This window comes from Molothrus aeneus, chromosome 16, assembly GCF_037042795.1.
Source record: "Molothrus aeneus isolate 106 chromosome 16, BPBGC_Maene_1.0, whole genome shotgun sequence".
Taxonomy (NCBI): domain Eukaryota; kingdom Metazoa; phylum Chordata; class Aves; order Passeriformes; family Icteridae; genus Molothrus; species Molothrus aeneus.
Genome location: NC_089661.1, coordinates 13,119,447 through 13,140,790, shown reverse-complemented (window position 1 = coordinate 13,140,790; position 21,344 = coordinate 13,119,447). Strand labels below are relative to the sequence as shown.

Sequence of the window (21,344 nt, the reverse complement as noted above, 5' to 3'; positions counted from 1 at the left end):
GACAGAGAAACCTCTCAAACCACCTTTGTGCTGGTGTTGTAATCTCGTGATTTTGATTTAAGCCATGGTGCTGGCAGGAGGGAGATGGCACCAGAGAGATTTTGGTTCTCTGCTTGACTTGTATAGCAAGATAACACCCGGGGGCTGCCTGGCACGGGGCTCTGGTGTGCCAAGGAGCGATGCCAAAGCCAGCGGCTGGCGAGCAATGCTTGCCTTTCCAGTTTTAGCCCTCGCCTTCCCCATTTTTCTGCCTTTGCCCCCCTCTCCCAAACTTCAGTGGCAAGAAGCAGTTTCCCTCAGGGGCAGCAGCCCCTCTCCCCATTCCCATCGCCTCCCAGAGCCCTCCCCACAGCCGGGAGCTGGCCGAGGAGCTCGTGGGCAGCACAGGGAGCTGTTTGTTCAGCCGTTCAATCGTCCCAGACGCTCCCAGCTTGCGTTAAATGTAATTTACTGAGCCGAACTAAAAGGCTGCAAACAAGGGTTGAATTCTGGCAGGCCTCTGGGCTCGTTGCTAAGTGATGCACTTGGCTTTCAGACAGAAAACAAGACTGCTTTTCTCCTCCTCTCGCCCCCCAAATGCTGCCCCCCCTTTGTGTGCCAGGAGATATTCGTCTAATAACATTAGCTTGCTTGCGCTGAGTGGACGGTGCTTGAATGTTTAGACCTTTTAAGAAGGAGAAAGCAGGCTTTAGTTGGCTAATCTGTAGTATTTGGCAAGTAAAATGCAAGTATTTAGTACTGGGCATTGGTTGTCAAGGGAACGGACCTAAGCCTTTCCTCCATGCATAACTGATTGAATTTTTCTATGCAGTCCGTGCGTCATGTTCATATATATAGACAGAATGATCATTCACTGTCTGGACAATCATCGTTCTGTCCAGAAAAGGGACTGTCCTGTTGGTGGGATGGAGGATGGGCGGGAATTAAAGGTCCTTCAGTGTTTGTGTTTGGAGGGGAGGGGGGTGGAAAAAAGATGATAAACTTGTCTAGAAATAATGGAGCACAAGGAGTGTAGATGGGAGAGGGAGGAGCGATGATAAAATAACAAAATAACGCGTTTCTAATGAAAGGCTGGGGGAGGGAGTCTACTCACCTTCTGCCAAGGAAGGAAGGGAGGCTGTGAGCTCTCCAAGGAATTGCTCCATATTGCTGACACCAAAGAGGCAGCTGGGCATTGATTAGGGGAAAGAAATAGGAAAAGAGGCTCCAAAGGGGAAAAACCTGGGACAGGGTGTGGAAAGGGAATGCTGGAGGAAAGGCAGTGGAAGATGTTTGGGCTCCAGAGGGATTGGTGAGCCCCCGTGCTGTGGAGGTTGGGGAGTAAAAGTGAGCAACAGAGGCTGTGTGGGGCATCATTCAGTGAGTCAAGGAGGGGCTGGTTGGGGTTGGCTGGGCTGCACGTGGTGTCCTGGCAGGCTGTGAGGGAGATGTGGTGACCCTGGAAAGTCCTTTGGGAGGGAGAGCTGTGTGCCAGGTTTTAAAGCATCTTTGTTTTCTGCCTGGAGCCCGTGGAAGGAGCCTCGGGGAAAGGAGCTGGGAGAGATGTTGTCTTTTTCCTGGATTCCTTCTGACAGTAAAAGCTGAGGGAATTGTAGACTTGACAGCAAAAAACCCATGGGCTGTCCAGGTTTGTGGAAATACACACTAGAGCTCTCCTTGAAAAGACTGCCTGTCAGCAGAATAGACTTGATGTTCTGAGATGTTTTCCCATGTGCCAAACCATATCCAGACAGGAGAGTGAGGACCCTGGGAAGGGCTGCTGGGGTGCAGTCCTGTGAGGCTGAGTGCTCTCTGCAAGCACAGCTGGGATTTAGGAAAGGATTGTATCACCAAAGCATGGCGCAGAGAGGGGCAACAGGGAACTGTGTGAAAAATGAGCACGCAAGAAAGAAGCTAAGGAAAAAACTAGGGAAAGGCAAGCCTAAAATCAGACAGCTGGAGTGAAGATCTTGGATAAAGGGAAGGGTGGCCCCGATACCTGGTGCTGGCAGAGCCAAGCGAGGCTCTGCTGCTCGCTCCTGTGAAGGTGCCTCCTAACCTCTCGCAGATGCAGCTTCTGCCATGCAGAATACATGCTTCTGCCTGCAAATACATGCAGGCTGTATTTGCCAGAGCTGTGTTGATTGTGGACAAGTGGTTTCTCCAGCCAAACATCCAGCCCCCCTTTTTGGATTCCTGCCCTCATCTGCCATATGTGTCCCTGCCTCTCAGACCCTTTCTTGTTGCATGTCTCGAGGGGGATGCAGATTCCTGCTAATAGTTGAACTGTGGAGTGGAGCACGCTGGTTTTGTGAGGGTCTGTATTGTTGGTTCTGCCTGTTGCAGTGGGACAGGGATTCAGAGCATACTCAGGGCTCCCAGACTAATTTACAAGATCAGAAGGTGCTTTGGAAAGTGCAGAGATAAAATCCTTCCCCTCTCTGAGATGTGCTAAGCAGGACTGTGTGGTTTGATGCAGTATTTAGCTGCATCTCAGCTTTTGCTGGGATGGGAAGTCTGCCACTGTCCTTCAGCACAGTGGTCCATTTGGTCCTGTTGCTCCCAGGCTGGCTGTACTATCCTGGGAGACCAACGTGGTGTGGCAAGTAGTTCCTTGATGTCTTGGAGACATGAACCTCAAAACATAGGCACTTGGGTGCTACCAGGAAAATATTGCTTTAGTGAGAATATCTTGGTCACACAGAGAGCCTTGCTTGGTCTTTCAGGATTTGACCTGGAGCATCCTTGGGGACACTGGTGTTTGGGTGTAGTGGCTCTCAGGTACTCTGCTCTGTGCCCAGAGGAGAGGGGTAAGGGGCAAGCTTTCTCCAGGCCATTTCTCCTGTCTGATGGTGCTGGGTTGTCTCTTAGGGCATGGGCGCTCTGAAGATGACTGTGGGGATGAGAGGAGCCGCCACCGGGACAGCCACCTCCTGGCAGGGCGCTTGGAGCGGGACCAGGAGAAGCTGCTCAGGTGAGCCTTGGAAGGAGGTGAGATCTTTTGCCATAGTGTCACAAGCTGAGCTCTGGGACAACCAGTCCAGACAGGAGACAGGGTTGCATCCATCCTGGTGTAGGTACCAAACTTGCTGGTGTGGAGAGCGATGCTGAGTGGGGTACATGGAGCTATAGGCAGATCCTGAGTCTCAGCAGAGCAGTCCTAACAGACAGCTGCAAATCCATGCCTGCTCCAAAGGGCTGGAGAGATGGAGTGTTTTATTCTAGACATGGCACCTCCATCACTGCTCTCCTTGAGTGACTGACCCTGGTTTGCAAACACTGGTTCTGCAGGCTGGTCCATGCTCCTGGGTTCGTTCATCACTTGGACCCTCTCTCACTGTCTCTCTCTTGCCTCCTCCATCCCCAGAGAAAGCAAGGAGCTGGCAGATTTTGCCCGAATACACCCCTCCAGCTGTGCCACCAACGGTCTGAACTCCAACCTGATGGTGACGGGGGGCCCAGCCCTGGCGGGCTCCGGGCGCTGGTCTGCAGACCCCACCTCGCACCTGGCAGCCCACCCCTGGCTCCCCAGGACAGGGAGCCCCTCCATGTGGCTGGCTGGCCATCCCTATGGTGAGTGCCCTGGGAGGGAGCAGTGTCCAGAGCGTGTTCACACCAATGAAACCCAGGGAAAAGTGTTGCTGCAGCCCAGTGAGGATGTTTGATGAGCTCAGGGAAAAGGGATGGAGGCGTTTTGGAGCAGTAGATGGCTTCTTGTGTGGGTAGGAACTGTGTGACCCTGTTCACAGGGGTCCCAGGAAGAGGGAAGAGACAAGGATCTGATTCCATGTTTGAGAAGGCTTGATTTATTATTTTATGATATATATTACATTAAAACTATACTAAAAGAATAGAAGAAAGGATTTCATCAGAAGGCTAGCTAAGAAGAGAAAAAGAAGGAATGATAACAAAGGCTTCTGTCTTGGACTCTCTGTCCGAGCCAGCTCACTGTGATTGGCCATTAATTAGAAACAACTACATGAGACCAATCCCAGATGCACCTGTTGCATTCCACAGCAGCAGATAACCATTGTTTACATTTTGTTCCTGAGGCCTCTCAGCTTCTCAGGAGGAAAAATCCTAAGGAAAGGATTTTTCATAAAAGATGCCTGTGACAGAGCTGTCTGCATCTCTTGAGTTGTGACCTCTGTGTTTTTTCTTCCAGGACTTGGTCACCCTTCCCTGCACCAGGGCATGACTCCAGGCTTCCCCCCTGCCATGGGGGGAGCTCTCCCCTCTGCCTACCAGTTTGCCAGAGATCCACAGTCAGGGCAGCTTGTTGTGATCCCCAGCGAGCACTTGCCACACTTTGGTAAGGATGTCAGCTTGTACCTGAGGGCCAGTCTCTGACAGCTGTGGGGAAAACAGACTTTGGAGAGGGCCAGAGAGGAGCATACCTACTTGTGGGGACCAGCAGCCACAGCTGTTGGGGAGGTGTGAGTGGGCCTCTCGTTAGGTGTGCTTTGGAGATGCAAACATGTAATCTTAAGCAGTGGCTCTTCATCCCCTGCAGGTCTTTGCAGAGTTTGAGTCCTTGGTTAGGAAGATCTATTCATAGGCTCAGGCATGGAAATCAAACCAAGGGCTGGAGAGCAAAGCAAGTCCAGTGGCCCTAGGGCACAGGGGTGGTGGGATTAGGGGAAAACAGAGTGCTTTCCCCTCTTTTCTGGTTGTATTTCTGCAAAGCCCAATGTTTGGCATCCCCTACACTCTGGGACTGTAGAGACCATTGCCCTGAGCGATCCTGAATCCTTCATCCATCCTTGCCCTGCTGCCTCCCTGACTGCATCTCTGCTCATTCCACAGCAGAGCTGATGGACCGGGCACCCCCCCTGTGGCCTGCTATGTACCCCCCAACCAGGAGCTCCCTGCAGCACGCTCACCAGCTCCAGCTGCTCTCCCATCAGCAGCTGCTGAGGCAGCACGAGCTGTACATCCTGCAGCAGCAAGCAGCCCACGCCATGGAGCTGCAGAGGAGTGCCCAGCTCGTGGTATGTTTTCAAGAGCTTCTTGTTTGGCCATGAAACCAGCCTGACCAACCAACCAAACCTTCACTCCATGAAGTTGGAGTGTCTGGGGAGAAAATGCTGTGTGGCAAGTGTGTCTCAAGGGTATGGATGCATTGAGTGATTCTGCCCTGGTCTCTGGGATGTGAAGCATTTGGTGTATCCTGCAGTTAGAGTGGGTTTTGGTGGGGTTTGGTGTAGAGCCTTTGAGCAGTGCTGTCAGAAGAGCTCCCCAGCAGCAGCAGTGGGATCTAGATTCCTTCCCATGGGATGTCTGTGTGTAGTTGAGTGCTTTCATCCCTGGTCACCTCCAAACAAACCTCCTGAGCAGCTCAGAGAAGCAGCTGCAGGACTTGCAGCACTCACACTGACTCCTGGAGAGAGCTCCCATTCATGAAAAGGTTTTGGAAGTCATGAGCTTTCATTTGGGTGTTTTACACCCATTCATTTTTATAGTGGTCCTCTGGTTTTCAGGCTTCATTTTACATGTGGGCTGGAGGCTTGGAAATAGAAGTGGTTTGTTTTGGATGCAGATGAAAACTGAGACATCTTTCTCATGATTCCTGGAGCTGGGAATTTGTAATGATGCTTTTGTAAATCAGTGTCACCCTCTGTCAGATTGGTCTTGCACGGGGGAATGTGTTTTATTCCACTGCATATTTGATAAGACCTTGTTTTGGTCTTGCTTGGTGGTTGGTCAGTGCCACTTTCCAGATGTTGTGCTGAGTTTGGCTCTGTTCATGTAACAGGAGAGGTTGAAGGCAAACGAGCAGCGTGTGGATATGGAAGAGAAGGTGACAAAACGGAGCCTGGACAGTGCCAAATCAGGCCTTTCCTCCTCTGCCCCGGGACTGGTGCACCGAAAACCACCTGTGCTGTCTCCCAGTGCCTCCACGTCCTACAGCAAGGCTGTGAGTCCACCTCCCCTCTCTCCCAGGGCCTCACCCGTGTCTGTGCTCAAAGCTGAGGTGATCCAAAAGATGGAGGAGCCACCTTCGCAGCCAGCCTACTCCTACCCCGCCACCCCCAGCTCCCATCCTTCCAGCCCACCCCCTGCCTCTCCACCCCCTGCCCCTGCCATCCCTCCAAAGGAAGAGGCGCCCGAGACCGTGGAGAAGAAAGACCTGGAGCTGGAAAAAGAGGCTGCTGGTCCATATCAGGCCTTGTTCCCAGGTAAGAGAGCCCTGCTTTGGCAGAGTCCCGTTGTGTTTGTGCCTGCCTCCCTTTTTCTCCTCGGCTCTTTCCTGCTTCTGTCCCTTCCCCTAGGGAAAGCCACATAGCTCCTCTAAAAGGCAGGGGAGGGGGAAGGAGCAGGGCTGGTGTGATGGGCTGAGATTGATGCCTGGGTGCGTGGGGCTGTAGGCTCTCTTCTTCCTTTGGGCTGAGCCTGGGTTGGTTCTTCCAGGGCTGGAGTCCCAGTGGGAGAGGTTGCAGGAGGCAGATCTCTCTCCAGTTGCATGAAAGTGCTGGAAAGGTGCAAAAGGGACCTCTGGGGTGCTGTCTGTGGCAGCTTGGTCAGGAGAGAGGTGCCCAAAGCAGCTATTGCTTGAGAACAGGAAGAGACCAGAGATGATGGAAGCAAAGGGAACCAGCTCCATGCCTTAGTGAGAGAGAAGGTGCTTTGGAGACCCAGCCATTACACAGTCTGTCCCTTCTGATATCTTGCAGAGATCCCCCCTGGATACCCATTCCAGTCCCTGCCTCCCTCCTTTGGAAGACACTATCCCTACCTCCTCCAGCCCCCCGCAGCATCTGATGCGGATGGCCTGGCTCCTGACGTCCCGCTGCCTGCTGAGGGCTCTGAGCACATGGACCTCTCCTCAGAGGTCAAACCCATCCGTCTGTCTCCGTCCAAAATCCTAGAGCCCATCCAAGCAGCAGCAGAAGAGGAATCCTTGGAAGAGAGGGTGAAATCAGAGGTGCAGATGGAGGAAAGCCAAGAAAGCATCTGTGAGCAGGACATGGGGACTCTGAACATCAGCACCTCTGCGGCCGTCCCCGTGCAGAACGTGGACAATTGCAATCTCCTGTTGCACCAGGGCGAAGCCCTGGGTGCTATGGAGCAGGACCAGGAAGACCTTCAGAGCTGCCCACCTCCTTACCAGGTTGTGGCCTGTCCTGCAGAAGCAGAGGCTGAGGCAGAGAGCGGGAGTGGAGCAGAAACCTGCTCCATGCACATGGACTATGATGGTTTGCTCGTGCATGCGGAGAGCGAGCCCCCGGAGATGGACTTGACGCCCCAGCGGGAGGAGGCCTCTGTGGCCATGGATCTGCAGAGTGCTGATGTGCCCCGGGCGAGGGAGTTTCCCAGCCTGCCTCCTGAGGAGGGGGAGCAGGGGCCAGAGATCCCGTCCTACACAGAAGAGGCAATCACTTGCCAAATCCCAGATCTGGACATCAAGCCGGGTGACCCACTGGCTGGGATGAATGCTTTGGTGGCTGCTACAGAAATGCCTCAGGCTTGTTCCTTGTTGACTACCACCAGTGTCACTCCACCCCAGATGAAGGTGGAGGTGATAACTGACCAGAGCCTGGAGCACTCCTTCTTGCAAGGGATCACTTTGCTGAGTGAAATTGCAGAGATGGAGCTGGAAAAACGGAAGCAAGAAATGCAAAGTAAGTTGTGAGTGGGGAGTCTGGTCAACTCTGGACCATGCTGGGTCTCCCAGCTTATGGTCCCTGTGCTATCCTTGTGGGCAAAGGAGTGGAGTCACAGGTGGGATCTCTCACAACAAGGCAGCAAGGAGAGCATTGCTCTGAGTTGCAGGAGTGGCTGGTACTTCAGATGGGGCTGGAACAGAGTTTTTGTTGCAGCAGGCTGAGCTACGTGTGGCTTTTGTACTGCTCTCCCTTCCAAAGGCCCTCGCCATGTCTAGACAGTTTGTGGTATGCGTAGCGGAAACGGAGCCCCAGTTGCTGAGAGCTGCCAGGGTAACACCCTTCTGGCAGGCACTGAGTCCACAGTCTGTTGGGGTTTGGCACCAGAGGCCCCAGTAGCTCCAGATGATGCTTTCCAAGAGCTTGGCAGGTCCTGAAAAGAATCTCACCTTCCAGTAACTTCCTGAGGTGAGAAGTGATGGGAACTGCCAGTTACACCATGGCTGAGTACAACAGGAGACCTCAAGTGGGGGCCAAGGGTGGCTGGGGGGCTCCTTGAGCAGCCATAGTCAAGAAAGGACCATCAGCCCCTCCTTGTGCCTGTTGGAGAAGCAGTCTTGGAATGTGATCTTCTGTAGCTTTTTTTTCTGCCCTTCTCAGCAGGTCCAGAGAGTTTCCCTGTCCGGCCAACGCTGGAGAGTTTGCTGGCTGCCAGCACCCACATGCTCATGGAAGTGCTTTCCACCCCCTTTATGGAAAGTCTGAAAACCATCCGGCTGCCTCGAGAGCTGAATCCCAACAAAAAGTACAGCTGGATGCAGAAGAAAGATGAGCCAGTAAGTAGCTCTTAGTGTGGCTGAGCCTGGAAAGCCCCAGTGCACCCACTCACACAGCTCACTGTCCCAGCCCCAGTCTGGGGGCTCATGCTGGCTCTGATGCCCCTCTGCATTCAGCAGAACGAGCTGGCTGTTCCCTCATGTCACATTCCTGGCTGCACAGCACTCAGTGGGCTGCAGTTTAGGTTCTTCCCTTGTTTGTTAGTCAAGGTTCAGCCCTGGAAGTGGTGTTTTAATGTGAAACCAGAGGAACCTGTGTGTTACTGTTTTGGCCAGAGGATAAATAAAAATAGTGTCAGGAGGGTTTTTCCTTGTTTATTTTTAATTTGCTGACCCTTCCCCATGGAAGAGGCTGATAAGTTATTTTGTACAGAGCAAGTAAGTGTTCCAAGATAGGATGTATTGTGATCTGTCTTTTTAAACAAGGTAAAAGAGCATCTTATTCTGCAGCTTCTCTTCCAGGCTTGCAGTCCCTCTGAGCTGCTGCCATCCTGTGCATAAGCCACAGAACATCTTTGCTTTGGTGGTTTTCCTGGCTGTGCTGGTGTCTCTGCTCCTCTCTCAGCACAAAGGGCTTTCTGCCAGGCTGCACACCTTGGCCATTGCCAGGGCACCCAGTCTGCCCCCCCCCCCCCGCGCCTGTCCTGACACTCTGTTGCCTCCCCACCCCAGATGTACTCCATCAAATCAGCCATTGAGAACATGGATGCCATGGAGCTGGACTACAGGATGAGGCTGGCCGAGCTGCAGCGGCGCTACAAGGAGAAGCAGCGGGAGCTGGTGAAGCTGCAGCGCCGCAGGGACTCCGAGTAAGTCACAGGCTGCTCACCCAAGTCTTGGTTTTTTCCAGCTGGGCACTGCCTCTTGGCCCAGGAGAGAAAACTGCCCTCCATCCCTCCCTGCCTCCTCTCCTCTCTCTCCTGTCCTCCTGGTACATCCCAGCAGAGCTTTGCACAGCACACTCCTAGGCTATGTGACACGACAACCTGGTAACTGGTGACTGCAGCTGGGAGACTGTGTTAGAGACAACCTTGGCTTCAGCAGCTCAGTTTAGCAGTTTGGTGGCAGGCGAAGGTTCTGGGTTGGCTCCCGTTCTTGCTTGCTTTCTTTCAATTATTTTCCCTTTTTCTTCTTTTTTGGATTTATTTTCTTTATTTTTTTCCCTGTTTGTTTTGCTTTTCGGTTGCAGAATTTGCTTTTGCTTTTTTTTTTCCTTTGCCCTTTTTTTTTTTTTTTTTTTGTTTTTGGTTTTTTTTTTGTTGCCTTGGTTAACAGTGAAGCGTATGGTTTTTTTAAAGGGAAAAGCATGACGAGAAAAGTAGAAGCTTGGCGAGAAGAGGCCCTGGAAGGCCCAGGAAGAGGAAACTTGGATCAAGCGCTCTGTCACCCATTAAGGAGAGAGGGAAGAGTGACAGCAAGAGTGGAAAGTAAGGCTGGAATTTGGGGAAGACGGGAACATGGCAGGGTCACTGTGCCAGGGTCTGACTTGGGGAGAGCATCTCGGATGCAGCAGGGGCTCGCTGTGCTGGCAGGCTGGCTAACGTGAGTGTGTCCTTACAGTGGGAATGCAGTGCCAGTGTCCTCCCTCCCCGCAGGCAGAGCACCTGGCTGCTGTTGGGTGCAGGTAGGACAGGTGCAGTTGAGCAGCTGTGAGGTGAGATGGCTGGCAGGGAGCTGTAGGTGAGGTTTTGGAGTTGGGCAGTGTGTCCTCGTGTGCTTTCAGGAGAGCAGATGGTGCAGTCAGGTGCTGTAGAGGCAGTTGTGGGGATGTTGATGTCAAAACTGGGAAGGACAGGGCTATTCCACGTTATCTACTTTGTAGGACCTTTCTGCCGTGTTTCTTCTGTCTTCCTCTCTGTTCCCTGAATCAGTGGGAGTTGGTTTGCCTGACATCTCTCTTTCAAGCATCTGGATTATCCTCTACTCTTGCTTTTTTCCCTTTTGCAAGTCCAGCTGTTCTTGTTTGGATCTCACCATTGTTGGCCACGTACCCTACCTTAGATGGCCTCTCCTATGGGAAGGCATTTCCAAGCTGCCTCCCTGTGTGCTCCATATTTCTGCAAATGTCCTTTTCAAGACTGCAAATCAGAGTCAGGTGCCCAGCTCCCACTGACCAACGCTTCTGAAAATCTGTCCTCTTGGTGGCTCCGTGTTTTGCTCTTTGTGTTTAGGGTGGCTGGCCAGGCTGGAGGCACCCAGAGGCAGCTGGAGCTGTGCATGTGTGGGTGTGTGACAGTGCTGTGTATGCATGTCCCTGGATCACAGGAATGCTGCTCTGGGAGATGGAGGTGCACCCTCAGCCAGTGTCCTGAGCCTGAGGTGTTGGTTTAGCACTGTGCAGGTCAGCAGAGAGGATAGAGGGAGGGGAAATGCTTGGAAGCTGAGGAGGCTGCCCCGTGTCAGTGGCTTTGTGGTCTGACCATCAGGCTTAGGGTGAAGGAGGCAGCATATGAGAGCTTGAAATGGAAGCTTGGTCAGAATCTTGAGGTGTTGAGTGATCATCCATCACATAGTTACTGGAGATGGCTGGGGAGCCGGGAAAGATGTGCTTATAGTCTCACCTACTTTATTTTTTATTTTATTTTCTTATTTATTTACCCTCTCCTTTCCCCCCAAATCCCAAAGCAAATCCAATGATGTAGATCACAAATGCCTTTCACAAAGGGCCCAACTTGGAGTCTGGAGTGAGCCCATCCTTGCAGTGCCTTTGTCCCTCCTTGTCACCCCATGTGGCATTTCCTTGCCACCTCCTGCTCATACCAAAGAAACCAAAGTGTCTGGGCAGTGAGGCACCTCCCTGGGCTTCAGGAGTCTCTCTCTGCACCTACAGAATCCATGGAAGTAGATGTGGGAAAAGACCTCAAGGGCCACCTCAGCTGTCAGTCCTTCCTGTTGCTGCTCTGTACCAAATCAGGCACTTTTTGGTGGCTGTTATCAAAACACCTAGCACATCCTTGTAGAGACCACCTTGCAGGTCTCTGATTTCAGGCACCCTCACCTGTCCTGGTGGCCAAGAGCGTGCACAAAGGGCTCCTTGGCTCTCCAGTTTGGTGGAAAACCTTGTCTAAACTGCTGTCACTTCACAGTAGACTTGGCTCCTGCTGAGGATCCCCACTGTCTTGGGAGGAATTTAACCTCACTTTTGAGCTTGGTGGGGGTCACAGGGAGGAAAGCCCCCCCACCTTGACCCATCCTGTGCTTGGCTTGCAGACTGAGCAAGTCCTTGTTGCTCTCTGAAGACTCTGAGACTGGTGAGGGCATGAAGAAGAGGCACAAAGGGGCCCTCCCAGAGGAGGACGAGGATGTGGAGAGCAGCAGTGGCAAGATGAAAGGGAAGAACCCAAGCTGGGAAGAGCACGATGCAGCCCCCAGCTTCTCAAATGAGGTCAGTGCCCTCGTGGGGAACATGGAGCCATGGGCCAAAAGCCCATCTCTTTCCTGCTTTGCTGGTGTTGGCTTGGACTCCTGATCTTTCAGTGTCTGCTTTTAGTTCACATGGGTTTAGGTGCTCCTCAAGAGAAGATTGTGTGCAGTGAAGGGGCTAATGTTGGCTTACAGAGGTTGAACCTCCTTGGAAGGCAGCAGAGTCCACTGCCTTGGAGCCAGCCAGAGCATTCAGTGCTGCACTGGCTCTGAGTCCAGAGCAGGGCTTGTTTTACCCCTTTGCCTATTGAGAGAGCACAGGGGAATGGACCTCCTGAAGCAAGGGAGGAATGGAAGCACAGCCTTGCTATTTCAAATGCAGGGTTTTCTGCTCCTGTTGAGGCAATGAGATATTTACTGGAGCTTTAAGCTGGTGATGAAATCCAAAATGCATGCAGGCAAAGTACTGAGTTAGAGCTGCTGTTATCTAGCTGTAGCACATGTAAAATATATTTGCTTTTTTCAAGAAGCGAGAAAATACTGAAAAGGATGTAACAGCTCTGGCTGTAGTGCAGCAGTGCTGATGCTCATGCTGAGAGGTATTTGGATTCTTTTGGCATCACAGCCTCTGGAGCTGGTTGATTATGTGGAAATCCGTATTTATTTGGCTCGCTCTTGGGTAAAGAAGATTTTTAATCCTTGTGATTTAGAGAAAAGCTTGTAAAACCAACCCAAACATACCCTAAAAACCAGGTGGTGTAGAGAAAAAAGAGCTCCAAAGTATGTTGTTCTATGAACATATTTCTTTTGGAAGAACATTCAAGTTTTCTAAGTTAATCTTGCAATTTTGTAATGCTCAGTAAGAGTAAAACTGAACTGTTTTCCTGACATCTTCCTCTTCTTCCTCCCTAGAACCATGATGGGTTATGGCAGCTGGGGGTCTAAAATTATCACCTTGAGACTTTATTAACTCAATTTGGAGTTAATAAAGAGACAATTTGGAGGGCTAGTAAAATCCCTCAGGTCTGCCATGATGTCTGCTCCACGTTCACCTTGTCTCTTCCTTTCACCTTGGCAGTTAAAGCTCAAAAAGAAGAAGGTGCCATCAGATCAGGAGCAGCTGGCCAGCAAGCTTGACAAGGCCCTGTCTCTCACCAAACAAGACAAGCTCAAATCCCCCTTCAAGTTTGCTGAGAGCTCTGGGGGAAAGCTCAAAACCAGTGGAGGTGGCAGCAGGTACCTCACAGCCCATGAGGCTCTGCCAAGCAAGGAGGAGAAGAGCCTGGCCAAGAACCTGGGCCTGTCACTGAAAACAGCCAAGGAAGGTAAAAACAAAGTGACTGCCAAAATGAAGAAGATGGAGGTGGGGTTGAAAGTCAAAAATCAGCTCAAGGTTTCCCATTCACCAGCAATATCTGAAGTTAGCAGCTACTCCTATAGTAAGTAACCTCTTTTTTATCTCTTCTGTCTGTAGGAGGGCTTGTGGTGGGAGTTTCTGGCCTGTTGAAAGGGGTCTTGCAGATGGGTCTGGTTTTGCTCATGAATGAAAAGTGACCTCCTCCTCCTCCCAGCAACTGCGTCTTTGGGTTGTGTGCCCATCTTGCTGTCCAAGGGGAAACCATGATCAGCCTGTCTCTTCCTGACCTGTGTTGTATTCATCATCAGTGGGGAAAACACTTAAAAAAGTTGACCCATGTTCTTGCTTTTGGTGGGAGTAGACACTGTCCTACCTATCAGATGAGCAGGTGGAGCCTCTTCTCTAGGAGGTAGTTGACTGTTGAAGTCCTTGTTGAGTGCAGTGCACTTGGCTTTAGGATGATGCCATGGAATCTGTTGGGAAGGAAAAGCCTGCCAGTGACACTGATGTTTTTGAGCATCCTCCTGCCCTTCAGTGTCATGGCTTGCTTCCTGGCTGGCTGTGCTGATGGCTCTCATCAGTGCTTGTCCCCACCCCATCCGTGTGGTGATTGTTAGTTCTGAACCAGGAGTGTGCCCAAGGTGAAGGCTCCACCAACTGACCCCTGTTACAGCAGGAAAAATCTGAATTGCTGACAATATTGGGAAAACAGTAGAACCAAACATAGGAGAGTCTTTAACAGTTCAGGCAGACATTGGGGCAGAGTTTATGGTTTGAGACTGTTGTGTAATGGTCTCAGCTCACTTGCACACGCATCTTTCCCCTTGCTTGCAGCTATTTAAAGCCATGTTAAAACCTTTATGGGGTGTTTGTGTGCATAACAAATACATCTCTTGGTGCAACACTAGTTTAGAAATTTCACTAATGGGGAAGATGAGCTAGGGACTCTCCAATGGAACAAATGTTTGGCATGAAATTAGCCATTTATATGGCAAAATAGGAGTCATTGTGTCCACTGGACTTGAACACAGCCTTTGGCTTATTGTGCTGTACACACTACCCAGCAGTTCTGTTCTTGAGTGTGCTTTACTCCCAAGGACAGACACGTGTCTCCTGAACTGTGAGCTCTGGAGATAATGGGAAGAGAAAGGACGGGCTGTTGGTGAGCTAAAGCCTTGGCTCATGGCAGAGGGAGCTTTTACAGTGCCTTCCCACTTGGCACTGTGGTTTCATGAACAGAAACTCCCTCCCAGACCTAAGAGAACTTCTATCTGACCACTGTCCAGTGAGTCTCCTGGTGTAGGAGTGTTCCCCTTTGTCACTCAGGTCTCAGCTCAGGATTGTTGCGACTGAGGAAACAGCTCAGCTTTGGTTTTTCAGCTGTGTGCAGGTTCAAGGGAAGGGCCTCAGCCTGTCATTTGGTCACTCAGGCATGGTGAATTTGGGGAGGCAGGTTGAGCATATGGCAGCACCTCATATGATTGCTGGGCTGCTCATGTGGAGAAGGAGAAGCAGGACTGGCGCCAAGTACTTCTGCTTCCTGACCTCAGGATTGTCTGCCTGGAGTCCTGAAAACTTTGGGCATAGATCCAAAGGGCAAACTGAGCATCTTACTCCCACAGATTTTAAGAAAAGTTAGGTGTCCAAAATAATTTGTGTATTTGGCCTTCGAGCTTTCTAAACTTGCCATTCTTCATGTCTTCCTCTCCACAACCCAGTGCAGTGGAGCTGGGGAGTGATGGCACAATGTCTGTAATGTTGTGGAGCTGAGGGCATGTCCACAAACAAGGAGGTGACAATTTACACCCCCTTCTGTTGCATCCAGGGGTGCCATGTTCTTTTTGTCCCTCTCATCAGCTGCCAGAGGGGATATCTGGGTAGCTTCTCACCACCCACAAGGCTTAGCAGCTTTGCAAAGCCATCCTTCACAGACCAAGGAATGTCTTGGTCCCTGCTCCTTTGCAGCGTACGCCGTGGAGCATATGTGGGGCAGCGTGTTTGGAGTCAGACATTTGGAGTTAGACATCCTGCCTCCTTGGCAGCTGGGCTTGCTCCAACCACACGTGTTGAAAGCCCTCTGTGAGAGCTGGTTCATGTAGAAAAGGAGATTCAGGTCAAGAGTGTTGAATATCACCATAGCCAAGACAAATTCAGGTTGATGGCCCAGTTGTTGACGATGCTGTTGCCTTCAGTGGACATTCTCATAGTGGAAATGTTTGCTTCATTTTTCTGCTGCCAAGCTAAAAATGGTCCTTGGATCTTAAGGGAGGACAAGTAGGTGGAGAATGTCCGTTTGTCATGGAAAGAAGGAATTTCTGTGTTTGTTGAGCTCAAGGCTTATGAGGGAGCACCTGGGCAGGGGTGGACAGTGGTGGCACCAAAACCCCTCAAAATCCCCAAACCCCATTTGGTGATGTAATGCTCTTCCCACCCGCTTTGACCACAGATACGGACTCAGAGGAGGAGGAGGAGGGATCCCTGAGGGACGAGTGGCCGGCGCAGCCCCCGTCCGCTGCCAAGCCGCGGCCGCCTGGCCTGTACAGCTCGACGGCCAGGAAGGGCGGCCGGGCGGCCGGCGGCCCCAGGGCGGCCCCGCGCAGCGCGGTGGCCCCAGGGCGGCCGCTGAGGCCGAAGGCGGCGGCGGGGCGGAAGCAGCCCTTCTGCCTGCTGCTGAGGGAGGCCGAGGCGGGATCTTCCTTCAGCGACTCCTCGGAGGACTCGTTCGATCAAGGTTATTAATTTCTAGCAAACGCACCCCCAAGCGCAGCCCGTGTGGGAGCGGGGCGGGGCCGAGGGGCCTGGCGGGCCGGGGTCAGCCATTTTGATGGTCGGAGCCAGGGCGGCCATCTTTGTCCTTGGCAGCGTAGCCTGCTTTATCACCCCAGTGGTTATTTTTTATCCTTTTTGTATCTGTATCATTGTGATATTTTTACTGGCTGGCTCTTTTAGAGCTTTTATATCGACTGGGTTTTAGTGTCCGCCTCTCCCTGCTTTCCTGTTCCCTTCCTACCTCCTTCAGTTTTAACTTCACTTCCTTCCTTGCTGCCACCACCACCATTATATTGTTATTATTATTATTACTATTATTATTATTTTAATTATTATTATTTTATTTCGGCATGAGCCTTGTCAAAGTTTGAAAGGAGCTTTTTTAATTACTTTCCTCCTTTTTTCCCTCCTTTATTATTTTCTCCTCCTTTTCCTTTTTCCCTCTCCTGTTTCTTACCTCTCCTTTTTTTCTCCTCCTTTTTCCCTTTTTCTTTTATTCCCCCCTCTTTTTTTTTCTCTCCCCTTTTTTTTTTCTTTTTTTTTTTTTTATTACCGGGGTACTGTTGTGTGGCCGTGTGACTTGATGTTTGTACTGCGATTTGGTTTACCAAGCTTTATTAAACATACCGAGTTCATTTTTAACTAAACCTGTGTACCTTGTCTCTCTTGCTGTGTCTCTTATCAGGCGATTAGGTTGCTGCTTCACTCCATCCTGCTCTGCATCCCCCTCCTGCTCCCACTCCCCATCAGTAGAACTGGAATTAACCTAGTCTGGGGTACTCTCTATTATTCAAATATCCCTGCTGCCTTTGTCCTAGATAAAGCCTAGGCTTCCCCCTTTCCCCCCCAACCCCTTTGAGTTAATTTTTTTTTGTTCACCCATTTTTAGTTTTGTCTTTCTCAGTTTGTGTGCTGATAGACTCTCTCCAGGCAGGCACATAAAACATGGAGGCACTGACTCCTTGTTGCTGCTGCAGGAGGGTACAGGGTGTATTTAACAGCCAGAAATTTTTCTTTTTAATTTTTTAAAACATAAATGTCAAGTTTTTGTGTCTCTTTTTGGGTGGTAAGTTTTTTTTCAGATGCCCAGACGTAACCCACAGTGCTCAAGGATGTGGCAATTACTGCATTAAATTTGACTCTCCAGTTTCCCTCCCTCACCCTCAACCCAATTTTTTTCTTGCAGCTTTTTTTTTGTCAGCCTGTCATTAGTACTTCAGTGGGAAAAGAGATTACTTGAGACTTTTCCTCCAGAGACACAAGGGGTTTCTGTTTTAGAGCGCACTCATTAAATAATAATCATGGGGAAAGGTCATTTTAATGAGCCCTCAGCTCCCGAAAGAAACTGGCTTGGCTGGGCTGAATGCAAAGCAAGAGCATCCCCAGTTGTTATCTAAGTTACATGGCAGAGCTGGATGTAGCCCAGCAAAAACCTTTTAGTGTTTTACACTGCTCAGGGCTGTTAATTGAAAAACATGGCTAGATAGTTTGGCTTTTGTTTTGTTGGGTTTTTTTTTTATTTTCTGAGTTTTTTGATGTTAATTTCCTCTGTGCACCTGTTTGGTTTTTTCTTCCCTCCAAACCCAACCTCCAAAGAAAGATAATTAAAGCTAAAAATGAAAAATAAATTAAAAAAAAAAAAAGAAAATTATCAAACATGGCAGAAAGATACAGAATGTTCATTTGTTTTGATGTGGCTCTGGGCTGGACCCACCAATGCATTTCTAATAAAACCCAAAAGAGAAATACATATGTCAAAAAAAAAGAAAGAAAATAAAAGATAAATTGTTCTTTAGAGAACCCAAAAAGTTGTGGGGATAGTGAATTTTATGTAAGGCTGAGATTGCCACATTTCCATGAAGAGTCCGCGTTAACTTCCATTCGTCCCTTCCTTGTTCCTTCCCGCATCTTTTCTTTGTTTGTTTTGTTGCTGTTGGAAATTTTGAGGATATCAATCCCTTTTAGGTGCCAAGTTCTTGAGGGGGGTTTTGGGTTTGCTTTTTGGTTTTGCTCCAGGTAAGCAGAGAGGTAACTTGTCCCTTTGACTATTTTTCAAGTAACCTGTCTGCTTTATTAGAAGAAATGAACTAAAAATCCCAGTTTTATGGGATAAAGTCTGGGGAGGGGAGGGGGTATGGGAGGAGGTTGGGGAATCTGGAACAAATGGGGAAATGCATTGTAAATCCCATTGGGGTGTCATTTAATGGTGGGGAAACCAAAGATGCAAAACCCCCTGGGGTGGGAGGTGGGTATGGAGAGGGAGGTGGGAAGGGATTATTGATTACAATTTGGGGTTTTTTTCCTGCAAATGAATTTTTTTCTTTTTTTTTTTTTTTTTTTGGTTGGTTTTTTTTTTGGTCAGAATCATTTCTTGAAGGGATATTTGGGTAATAGGGTTTCTGATGGCTTTCCCTGAATACTAAACCGATTAATAACCTCAGCTTTTCTAGAAGTGCTCGCTTTCTCCTTGCAGCTGCTTGACCAACCCTTTCACCCCTGCCCCTATCCATGATGCTTTGAATGTCTGTGTCGGTCTCTTGCATTTGCTCTCACGCTGCACTAAAGAAGCAAAGTGGTTGGCTGGTTGTAGGGCAGACACTTCTCAGCGAGGGTCACTAGCCATGAACCTGAACCTTGACCATTGTTATGTAGGTAGGCAAAATAACTTTTCTTTATGTCATCTGTCAGCCTCAGACGTTTCGATGTTGCCTCCATGAATAATGACACGTAGCTCTTTGCATTCTCTTGGTTATTTTAATTTTGAAAATGATTGCTGTCCACTTTCAGCTTTCCTCTGTCTGTGAAGAGTCTCACATGGAAGGTTTGCACGTGTGTGTCTGAGGACTCCAGAAATGCTTTGCTGCTTACAGAACTGCTTTTGGAGAACCCTTAGCCCAGCCAGAGCAAGGATTTGTAGATGAGTCTGAGATGCAAACCTTAAAGGTTTCTGGACCGTGGTGCAGAAATGTCCTCTGGTCAGGGATATTGTCTGGCCCTGGCCCTGCAGTATCTGTGTCAGAGATGGGATTAGATGCAGGAAGACCTGTTTTCTGTCATCTGGTTAGACACAGATGAGAGGGGATACTCTACTTTCTTACAGACCAAACATCATGTTGCCATTCTGATAAGAGGCAAAGCTTGTGGTTTTTAATCCAGTGACTTTGAGGAGGAAACTGCTAATGTGGGCTAAAGCCCATCAGGATAGGTAGTTCCTTGAGCTTTCTGAAACCAAAGACCCATAAGTCCTCCTCCTCCATACTCTGTTTTCCTTAAAATTTTAATACCTTATTCTCTGTTCTCTTTTTCCTGACTTGGAGGATGATTTTACCCCAATTAAAAAAAAAAAAACAACAAACCAACAAACAGTGATGGATAACCAGTTCCTTACACATTCCTTTGTGATAGTTGTAATATTTAAAAATATTTCATAAGCACTTCTGGAGTCAACAGCACAGCACATGTGGAGGGGAAGAATCTTCCAATGATGAGAATTGGCTTATCTGGAAAAAAAAAGGTACAGTCTTAAATTGGACACTCAAAAATAAGTAACCTCCAGAATTTGGACAGATTGCAGAAATCAGATGTTAATGACCCAGTAGCTGTCTAAAGTCTGCCTGTACTTAGCCTGCTTTGTATGCTGTAGACCTGCTTGGTGTTATGAGAAAATCATGCTGTTTATTTTTACAATGTGAAATGACTGTTTTAAGTGTGTGTTTTTGCTCCCTCCCTTCCCCAGCCTTTCCTCTTCACACCCCCCTCAACCCGTCTTGTTACATACATCAGTCTCTAAAAACCAAATTGCTTAACCAATTTCTGTTCATCATTAACAAAACTTCATTTACTGCTCTCCTACAGTAAAATACCATGGCAGCTTAGCTGTCAAAAGCAATGAGAAAACTTAGTATTCTTAACTGGGTTTGGGTTTTAATTCAGTGCAGGTAAAAATTGAAATAATCTTTGGCTCCAGTTTATGTGGCATCAGTAGTATTTAAATATGAATGTATTGTTTGTTTTGGCTGTGGAGTTGTGTATGTACACGTGTGGTTGTGTGTGTGGGTATATACACACATATACATGATCTTAAAAATGTCAATTAGAAAAGATATTTTTAACTTAGAGCATTTTTTTCCTTTACCCTCTCTCAGCGTTAACAAAATTACCATTGAAGGAAAAAATTATTTTAAAAAAAAATGTCTTTTTCACCCTTGCTAGCTAAAAATCACCTTTTCAGGACCAAAAAAAATTGAGGCTTCAATTGTGTGAAGGCATCTGTGCATAGTTAATTTTAAACCCACACATAGTTTGGGTACAGTAGGGATAAAGCTTCTGCTTCCCATTAAATACAGGCACCAGTGTCTCCAAGGAGCCACACAGATGGACAGAGAGCACCATGCCACCATGGCCAGAAGTTTGGGGACTTACTTTAGAAGCATGTGGGCTTGGAGCAGAGCCCCAAATGTCTTCTTTTTGCTTCATTTGTTACTTTTTGTCCCTTGGAAAATCAGAAAGAAGAGAAGCAGGGATTGTGTTGTGCATGTGGAGTGGGGTTAGCAAGATCTATCCTCGCCATGAGAGGTGGAGGAGGATAGATCTGTGCTGTGAATGTGTTAAAATGGGGTTATTTTCAGGCTGGAAATTGTATCTCCTGCAGATAAAAATGTAAGTGTTGTGGTAAAAATGCTAACAAGGGACTGTCTTCAGTTGTCTTTCTGTAGTGTAATGCTGTGTATGAGAAGGAGGTAGCAATAACCACCAGGCACCTCATTGTGTTCTGTATTTTCTGTAGCCTGAGGAGCAGCCACTGCCATCCTGGGTTTTAAATCTGTTTTACCTGAGTGCCTCTGAAATACTGGAGCTGCTGGGCACCCTTTTGCCCTTGCACATGCAGCCTGTAAGTGCTGAAGGAATGGTGCTGCTGGGCAGTCCATGTGACTGAACCAGTGGGGCTGGACTGGTCATGGGTTTTCCTGCAAACTTTCCCCTTTTTTTCCTCCACATTTTCCTCCCCAGCTGCTCACTGAGTCACTCTCTGCTCAGCCAGCTCTCAGTCTGGCAGGAGGGGCTGTACAAGTTGATTTTTAATTTTTTTTCCCCCTGTTTTTGTTGAAAATTGCTGAATTTCAGAGCTAGATGGGATGGATGGAGAAGGTCTTGCTACCCCACCGGGTGTCACTGAACTCGGGCACGGTTTTGCTGCTTTTCAGGCAGGTGGTTTTCACGTCTCAGAATAAAGTTCATCTGGATTTGTTTTCTCTTTGGCAAAATGTGATGTAAAAACAGCAGTTGTGACCAGTTTTCTGGAAGGGTAAGGAATCTGATCCCAATTTGCTGTGGATTTTTTTTTTTTGCATGTGGTTTTTATGCAAGGAGTGAACAGGGTTGTGGCTTTCTTGCTATTAACTGCAGGAGTGTAGGGTTAGTAGCATTTTTATATCA

General features: G+C 49.0%; 1 protein-coding gene across 5 annotated transcripts in view; it reads left to right on the top strand.

Annotated features, from left to right (window-relative positions):
* TNRC18 (trinucleotide repeat containing 18) overlaps positions 1 to 21,344 on the top strand; it is a 55,231-nt gene that overhangs the window by 19,340 nt on the left and 14,547 nt on the right. For 2 of the 5 annotated variants that reach the window (XM_066560728.1, XM_066560724.1), the window contains exons 4-15: positions 2,851 to 2,953; positions 3,347 to 3,552; positions 4,145 to 4,291; positions 4,786 to 4,970; positions 5,735 to 6,158; positions 6,654 to 7,601; positions 8,244 to 8,419; positions 9,092 to 9,228; positions 9,718 to 9,846; positions 11,630 to 11,804; positions 12,861 to 13,221; positions 15,586 to 15,870. In XM_066560728.1, the coding sequence (XP_066416825.1) occupies positions 2,851 to 2,953; positions 3,347 to 3,552; positions 4,145 to 4,291; positions 4,786 to 4,970; positions 5,735 to 6,158; positions 6,654 to 7,601; positions 8,244 to 8,419; positions 9,092 to 9,228; positions 9,718 to 9,846; positions 11,630 to 11,804; positions 12,861 to 13,221; positions 15,586 to 15,870 (3,276 nt within the window). The remainder of the gene's footprint in view (positions 1 to 2,850; positions 2,954 to 3,346; positions 3,553 to 4,144; positions 4,292 to 4,785; positions 4,971 to 5,734; positions 6,159 to 6,653; positions 7,602 to 8,243; positions 8,420 to 9,091; positions 9,229 to 9,717; positions 9,847 to 11,629; positions 11,805 to 12,860; positions 13,222 to 15,585; positions 15,871 to 21,344) is intronic. The other 3 variants (XM_066560726.1, XM_066560725.1, XM_066560729.1) reach the window with 3 other exon arrangements.